Here is an 8,273-nt window from a genome sequence, read left to right on the forward strand (position 1 = left end):
GAAATAATCATACAAAGTGTTTTTTTTGGGGGGGGTGGGGGGGTGGGTGTTCCTCTTCTGCTAATATTATACATTTTGGGGGAAGAACAGGTTGTATTTTGCATGGGATTTTTAATTCCAGAAGAAACATAAAAATGGAGGAAAAAATTAAACAAGGCAGAAGATATATCAGAGAGGAACATGAATAATGAACACTGTGTGTTAAATATTTATATTTCTTGCTATATTACTCCTCACTGCAATTTTGCTGTTGATAAAAATGGCTAGAGTTTTTTTCCCCGCCTCCATCTATCTTTCATCTAGGCTTGGACACCACTTAAGTTCTTTATGTAGTTAAGGAATGGTGAATAAACTGGAAAAAAATTGAAGTTGTTATTTAAAAAGAATAACCTGTTTAGTCATGTAGCTTCTGACTTATTTCAGGTCTTAGAAACTAGGGTTGTAATAGGAGTAAATTTATACTTGTAGTTGCTACTGTACTATGTTTTCAAAAAAATTGCTGTATTATCACTATCTTCTTCAGATTATGGCCGAACGGAAGAATGCTAAAGCTATGGCTTGCAGCTCATTGCAAGAGAGGACAAATGTCAGCCTTGATGTTCCTCTGCAAGGTACTGTGTGTTACAGCTAGTATCCTTGGCATGGTCCTATTTTAGATATCTTTCGTTTCTGATGCTGCTTTTGACCAAAATAGAGTGTGTTGGGTGGAGAGGTCAGGAGTGAAGCCTGTCTGTTAATTACTGAATCTGACTGTAACCTGTTACTGTATTACAGTATACATTTTTATTGGTTATGTTGACAGTAATGGAGTCCTGCTCAGCTATGTCAACTTGTGCATTTCCTCCTTTATTTTGAAATGCAAATGTTGCAAAGGCAGTCTTACTTATTTGTGGCTACTTGCAGGTATTGTCCTTTTCAAATCAAAATACCTCCTGACTTGAGACTGCAGAAATTGGTCAAATCTTCCTTAAAACCAGAATATACTCCAGTTAATCACTTGGATTCAGAGGAGCTGTAGGAGGACTTCTCCTAGGTTTCAGTATCTATTTTAGCAACTTCCAAGGCAAGGGGTGCAAGTGGGTTGTCATCCAACTTAAGGGTCTTTTGCACACTCTACTGCACAGTAGAAGGTGGTTGCCTTTGCATGCCTTTATTAGTCATAGCTTAATAGTTGCTATTTTGAAAGTATTCCAGGAGAACAAATATACTTTGCGTTAATTTTACAGGAAATTATATGCTTCTAGATCCACCAGTTTATACTGAATATCTTACTCCTAATCCATACATCAACTTGTGTAATTGTCTGCTCAGACAGTAGTATTGATTACTCGTAGACTGTGTTTAACATATTAACAGGGATGGTATTAAAAACAGATTCCAGATTTTACATAGTTAGGCAGTGAAACTTAGGTCTGTGTGTCTCAGAGACACATTCATCTGTATTTTCTGGTTTTTTAATATGCCAGCAATATAACGTGACCTTATTCTTAGCGTAGATCAATAATTAGGTGATGCAAAGTTATCCCTAATTCCTTTAGAAATTGTCGAGCATTGTTCTTGTCAGAAGGAGTAAAAATTTGTTTTAATCGATAGAATACCTTCAGCATACAATTACTGGGTAAATCGTTTTATGTTCTTGATGAAATAAAAGTGGTTTTCCCTGCTGTGAATGGTGATTAACAGAAATTTATTTTTGTTCCCATGCAGTAGATTTCCCAACACCAAAGACAGAACTGGTACAGAAGTTCCACGTCCAGTACCTGGGCATGCTACCTGTAGCTAAACCTGTGGGTATGTAACACTTCAGTGACTTCCGAAGTACCTTGCGTAAACTCTAAAGGCTGGACTCTGGCTAGCCAAGTGTAAATGCATGATTTCCAAAGGGTAGCAACTCTTGTACTTCAGTCATACGGGTCAGGCATGAAGACATCTAATATTTAGGGCCTCATCTGAACATGTGCTTTGCAACCATAGTATTTTGGGAGCTGCCAAGAAGGCAGAGTTTCTTTCTACTGCTTTCCCCGAAGATGAGCTCCACTACTAATGAGAAGGGCCCTAGAGAACTGAAATGGTGCAGCAGCTAAACAAGATGCTATCCTTTTTTTTCTAAGCCAGAGGCACCTGTTCTGTTTTTGCAGATGAAGGAAACCAACTTCCCAACCCGTCGTTCCATCATCAAATTAATTTTAATAAGGAGTCCAAAACAATCTGTTTTCTGCACTACGATGTGAAAATAAAAATTTTGTTATTGTTTACTTAGGTATTTATTTTTCATTATTGCATTTTCCTCTCTTTTAGGAATGGATACTCTGAACAGTGCCATTGAAAGTCTAATGGCTTCCTCTAGCAAAGAAGACTGGATGCCAGTTACCATGAACGTTGCTGATGCTACTGTCACAGTCATCAGTGAAAGAGTAAGGCAGACCGTCTTGTTTAAAACGCATTTAACGTAATACGAGTGCTGAAAACCAGGAACACAGAAACACTAGTAGAAAGAGTTATTTTACACTAGAATTCGTTTGCTTATTTTGCATTTTATTTCTTTCCAGAATCTGCAGAGGCTCTTACTGCTTGTATCAGCTTCAGCTTTATTTACCATTCCAAGCATGTTCTCAGAAATAAATTATTATAAATATTCATTAGATACCTAAAACACATTCAGTGTTATCCTTTCTAGGAATTTTGAGCCTAAAATGTTGTAGGTTAAGCCCTAAGTAGCAATCCTAAATTCTAAACTGTATTGACCTTATTCTTGGTGTGGAAGCCAAGAGTAATATTAAAATCTGTGTTTCACATCGCTGTCCTTTTGTAGAGCATTTTCCATAGAGATTAATACAATGAAACTTTCAAATAATGTCTTTTATATATGTCTGCTGATGGGGTACTAAACCAGCGTCTCTGTAACGTACCAGTGATAGGGGAGCATGTTTTGGCGTCGTGATAGCCATGTTGTTTTGTTTCTTCACAAAACAAAGCAGTTTTTAAAGTGCACAGTATGCTCAGTGCTAACGCTCAAAGACTTGGTCTTCTGGCGATAGCCTAGAAGGGGCGATCCAGCCCAGGCCTGGGCACGCTGGGTATCTGCAGATAGATAAAAAGGAATTCCGCAATACTGCATCAGTGTCATCCCCCCAGTTAATCAACTTAAAATTGAAAGTAAAGTTCCACAGAATATCCAGTAGCAATGATCAATCATTTGATTCATAACCAGAACGAAGAGGAAATCATGGTGGAGTGTCGTGTGCGGTTCCTGTCCTTCATGGGAGTAGGCAAGGACGTTCACACATTCGCCTTCATTATGGATACAGGAAACCAGCATTTTGAGTGCCACGTTTTTTGGTGTGAACCAAACGCAGGCAATGTATCAGAAGCTGTTCAGGCTGCTTGTATGGTAAGTGACCTTCTTCAAAGGCACCTAGTAGCACTTAGATTTTTCACTGCCTCCATAAATTAATTGTCTTTCCGAATTGGCCGTTATATTTATTTCAAGACAGAAAAAGAAAGAACAGATAAAAATAGGAATTGGGATTCTGATATATTTAATCAATCAAAACCCAAACATTTTTAAGTTTGAAATGTCAATTTAGTGAACAATGCCCCTTTAGTCATCTTCCCTCCTAACCTCTGCAACATCTGTGTAAGTTAGAAATCTCTTCTTTCACTACACAAGTTATCTAATGCTAGAAAAACATTTTGCTCGGAGTTGTGTTATACAGTCCAGTGACAATGTAGTGAAAATAATCCTTATTCAAGAATAGCTGACCCAGAAAACTTATTTTTCAGTTTTCAAAGGGCTGTTCGTATGATTTAGTATCCATCGTGTGCTAATGAAGTTTCTGCCCCCAGACTGACAGACCAATGTCCCATTAACTTCAGCTGGGCTGTTTGTCACGGCCAAAATGGAGGTTTGACTATATTTAATGACAAAGGATTAAAAGTGTATTTACAATGCTCCGTGAAAGTACTGGATACAGTAAGGATTGCAGAATGCTTTTGCTTTGTTGCAGTTACGGTATCAGAAGTGCTTAGTAGCCAGACCTCCTTCACAGAAAGTTCGACCGCCCCCACCTCCTGCAGACTCGGTGACTAGAAGAGTTACAACTAACGTAAAAAGAGGAGTGTTGTCCCTCATTGACACTTTGAAACAGAAACGCCCGGTCACCGAGATGCCATAGCTGCATAAGAGAGAAGATTCTCCTAACATTTAACTGAAGATAACAGTAGCTACACTAAGGAAAATGAACTGACGATGTCTGGCCTTCCGTTTCAAATTGCTGATGCTTTGTCTTCAGAGAATTTACCCTTATCGAAACAATGTTAGACAAGCATGTTCTCTCGTTCTTGCCACCATCGTGTGATATGAAAAGAAGCATGAATAATTTTTTTGCTGTCAGTGAGTTACATCATGAGCGATGGAAGGTCTGTTTGGTTGTAAATACATGAACATTACCTAAACTCACACAAAAAAAGAATATGGCCACGTCCCTCCCAGTGAACTCACGCTAAAGTCCTTGGAGTGAATGATGCCTGAGTTGATAGTTTCACCGTCTTGAGCTGGATTTGCCACAAACCAATCTTAAATCCTACAGCACTCTGCTCTGTTTTCAACACTGGAGTAGGTACCAAGTATTAGCTACCATTGAATTACTGTAGATGAAATACCAAGTTTTATTTTTTACAGAACTACACCTCTTAGTTTTAAATTGTCAGCATTGGTCTAGCAACCACTTTGACATCTCCCTGACATGCTTTTGAATCATGGTGTCATTTTATCTTCTGGTTATACATCACGGTCTTAGAGAAGTTTAGTACCAAGCCAATGCTGAAAAATCCAGAAGTGTTTTCAGTAATTGAGTTGCTGGGTGATCCACTGAAGCTTTTCAGCTTTAAACATACAAACACAACTGTTGGCTGTTAAATTTATTCTCCTAAATCTGTCATTAATTCATCAAAAATACCGTTTGTATTTCACGCAGGGCTCAAACCAATCAGGAGTACAAAGAACTAGTCAGTAATTTTATTGTCTTACAACTCTTATAGAGACTAAAATATTCCATACCTTTTCCATACAAGTGTTTGATGAAATGTTCAATTCAGCGTCTGGTTGCACAATTCCCTCCCCCCCCTCCCCGAGTTTGTTGCTGAATACTTAATGTGCCACAAAAAGAACAATCATGTTTCTTGTTATTTACAAAATTCCATGAAATTTCTTTTAATGCTCTTGTGACAAAATAAGGAGAGAGTTGTTTTCGAACAGGATAGTGCTTTGGGTGGTACAACTTGATTTCAATATTTTTGCTCCAAAGGCTTCATCTAACTGCTTTCACTGACACACTACTGCAAACCCTGACAAAGTCAGCCCAGTATTGCCCCTTAAAATTGTACCTCGGGCCAATTTTCAAATGCAGTTATGCATCTTGAGTCTCTCCCTTTGCCATCTTCTGTCTAGACCTGCAGATTGGTACCAATTTTGGAAATGGAACATTACAGATATTTTGAACTAGCGTTAAAAATGTTTTGCCTCCATTTATAGATATGTTCCAAATTGTAACAGTCTCCCAAGTCTGCAAATCTGGTCATACTGTAATTTTAAAAGAACATTGGCAAGCTTGTTATTACAAGAACTCTTTTTTTAATTTTACTATGCAAGAGACTGTTACAAACAAACTATTTTCTTTTTATTTCCTTGTTTAAAGAAATTAATGGCAACGCCTGGGCAAAACAACTTAGGAACACAAGGGGAAAAGAATGATGATTCAAGAAATTTCTGCACTGAAAAAATGCAGAAAAACCATTAAACTAAACTCGGCGTGATGTATGAGCAAGTGTCAGGTGAAGGCTAGCTATGCGACTATCGTCATTAAGTGTAGCTCTCTAGAATACCAGCTGAAGAGCTGATCCGCCACCGATCTCAAATCTCTTTCTGACCGTGATTCTGCACCTCAGACACCGAAGCAATTGTTCCCCCTCCCAAGGCTCACATTCCCGCTATCTCCTTTGCACCAGCTCTGTTGCCGGTACAGCCGGAGGAGAAGTTGCTTGGGCCAAGTAGGCAGGGAGAACGGGAGGTGAGGGGACACAAACAACCCCACCCCTTTTAGCAGTACCAATGGTTTAACTGACCATGGAGCCAGAGCGCGAAGCATGGAGATGGCAGCTTGCATACGTGCTTGTTTAGTTTCTAGCATTGATCCCAGTGACGTCTGCTAGGAGCAGTGTGGAAACTCACTGCCTGTCATGACTGCTATCAAAATGTGGTGGCCAACAATGTACCTTTAGGTAGGATCGTGAAGTTAAGAGAGAAAAGTTTCCTTATTCGTCATCGTGCTAGCGATTCAAACTTTGACTTTATTTTATTTTAAATTACAGAAAATACTTTGACAGTGAGTGTCTTTTTAAAGTTCCAGCTGGAAACGCCAGGATTTGGGATTTGCAACTGTTCTACAACAGTGAATTTTAAACAGTCTAATTAAATTTTGTAGTTGCATCTGCACAGTGCCGATTCTCCCCAGGAGAGACCCGGACTCTCTTTAAACTAAACCGACACTTGGCAAACAGCAATGTAAAGATTCTCCTACATCGGTGTTGTCAAGGCTATGAACATCTAGTTAGCTTTCACGAGCAAAGCGTGCAATTGCAGGAAGGGCTGAGGAGAAGCCAGAGGAATTTGAAAAGCCGTAGGTCACTTGCCAATATATGTTTTAAGAGTTTTGCGTCTGTTAACAAAATATTGTTGATTTTGCAAATATTTAAGTAGCGTGCTTAATGGCCTGACTATATGTGGCCTTTTTGCTTCAGCAGAGCTCCTTATTCTCCGAAAGATTAAATACACACCCAGGTGTTTGCAGAATCAGAGCCTAGTATTGCAAAGCCAGTTGTCTTTTGTTAAACAATATATTAAGACACTCTTTTTACCATGGCCAAAAACGTGTGTACGGGCTATGTGTGTTTGAGCAACTGCCACTGTTTTAGTTGATGTTATAGCGACCCTTCAGTTATCTATGCATTTTTTTTAATAATACTTAGTGACTGTAGGCAGGCAGCCATGTTCACTATGCTTTGTATGTCTGACGCCATATTTTAAATTAACCTGTTAAATACAGCTTAAAATATTTTTATTTTATTTATTCTATTTTTACTGAAATATCCTGCATTATTATGTTGATGTATTGTCTTTACTGGACGTGCACTTGTAACATTCTCCACTCTGTATACTATAGGTTGCCTAAAAAAAGGCAGGCTTTGTAATTATTTGTAGTTGCATTTTTATTGAAGTCTGTAGAAAAACCATGTAAAGCAAAGCTAATTTCTTAATTTTTTCAATGCAAGCAGTAAGTTAGAGGTAAGTATCACATGTCAGTCATGTCATTAATGTGCTCCCTTGCAGCAGCAAGGACATTTATATTCACAGTCAACGACTAGAGATAAAAGCCTTTCTTTTGAAATCTGCAGCGCTGGCTGTAGGTTTTATCTGAGCCACTTACTATTTCATTTGAAGGGGAGCAAGGGGGTGTGGGAGGTGTAAGGCTAGGGAGGCCACCTACAGGGTGGTTAAACAGGAATAACCAAAATTGCACGGGAGGGCACAGAATCCATTCATAGTCAAATGAATTCTTTCTTAGTCGTGTACTTCGTGTGCAGTCTCACCTGTACCTATTGAAACAATATGCCCTTTTGTGACAGAGGAAGAAAAGCCGTGGAGCATCTAATAGCTTATGCCAGTTCTGTGTCACTAAGAGTTCTACGTCCCTTTCCTTTTAATTTTATCAAGAATTTTGTAGATGATTTAACTAGGGATCTAAAATTGTTAGTAAATCACCCATGGAAAGAGAACTTTCTTATTTCAACAGCCAATATGGGCTCGGCCTTTACAGCGTTACCATTAACCCCATTACTCCTTTCTTGGGCAGGTTAATTAATACATTGCTAAGGCTTGTGCTGTACAGTCAGCAAAAGCAGGTTTGATTTATTTTAACAGCAGCAAGAAAGAAGGAAACACCCAGTGTTTATTAGCAGAGCTCAGTCTTACGTAAAGCACCTGATTGATGCCGAAAAGGACAATTTTCCCTGCTGTTGACCACTTCTCCACATTTAAATGTAATCTGTTCTGAGAATAAATTTAGCTGCATAAAATGATTGTCTCAGCTGTTACTGATCCATGAAACTGGGAAATTATTTCTTCTGTTCCAAATTGTGGTTGAGGGGAGGGAAAAACATACTGGTGGTTTAGAGGCAATAGCAGTACAATGGACACTTCTGCATCTGGAAAGCTG

The 8,273-nt window shown here is 38.8% G+C and overlaps 1 protein-coding gene across 1 annotated transcript in view; it reads left to right on the forward strand.

Moving 5' to 3' along the window:
• The window catches only part of LOC109279249 (amyloid beta A4 precursor protein-binding family B member 2-like), a 21,264-nt gene extending 14,016 nt beyond the window's left edge, over positions 1–7,248 (forward strand). Inside the window, exons 3-7 of the mRNA XM_009280133.1 lie at positions 524–611; positions 1,708–1,791; positions 2,299–2,414; positions 3,212–3,391; positions 4,008–7,248. Coding sequence (XP_009278408.1) covers positions 527–611; positions 1,708–1,791; positions 2,299–2,414; positions 3,212–3,391; positions 4,008–4,175 — 633 coding nt within the window. The 5' untranslated portion in view covers positions 524–526 and the 3' untranslated portion in view covers positions 4,176–7,248. The remainder of the gene's footprint in view (positions 1–523; positions 612–1,707; positions 1,792–2,298; positions 2,415–3,211; positions 3,392–4,007) is intronic.
• Positions 7,249–8,273: the final 1,025 nt, after the last annotated feature.

This window comes from Aptenodytes forsteri, unplaced genomic scaffold (genome assembly GCF_000699145.1).
Source record: "Aptenodytes forsteri isolate BGI_AS27 unplaced genomic scaffold, ASM69914v1 Scaffold35, whole genome shotgun sequence".
Taxonomy (NCBI): domain Eukaryota; kingdom Metazoa; phylum Chordata; class Aves; order Sphenisciformes; family Spheniscidae; genus Aptenodytes; species Aptenodytes forsteri.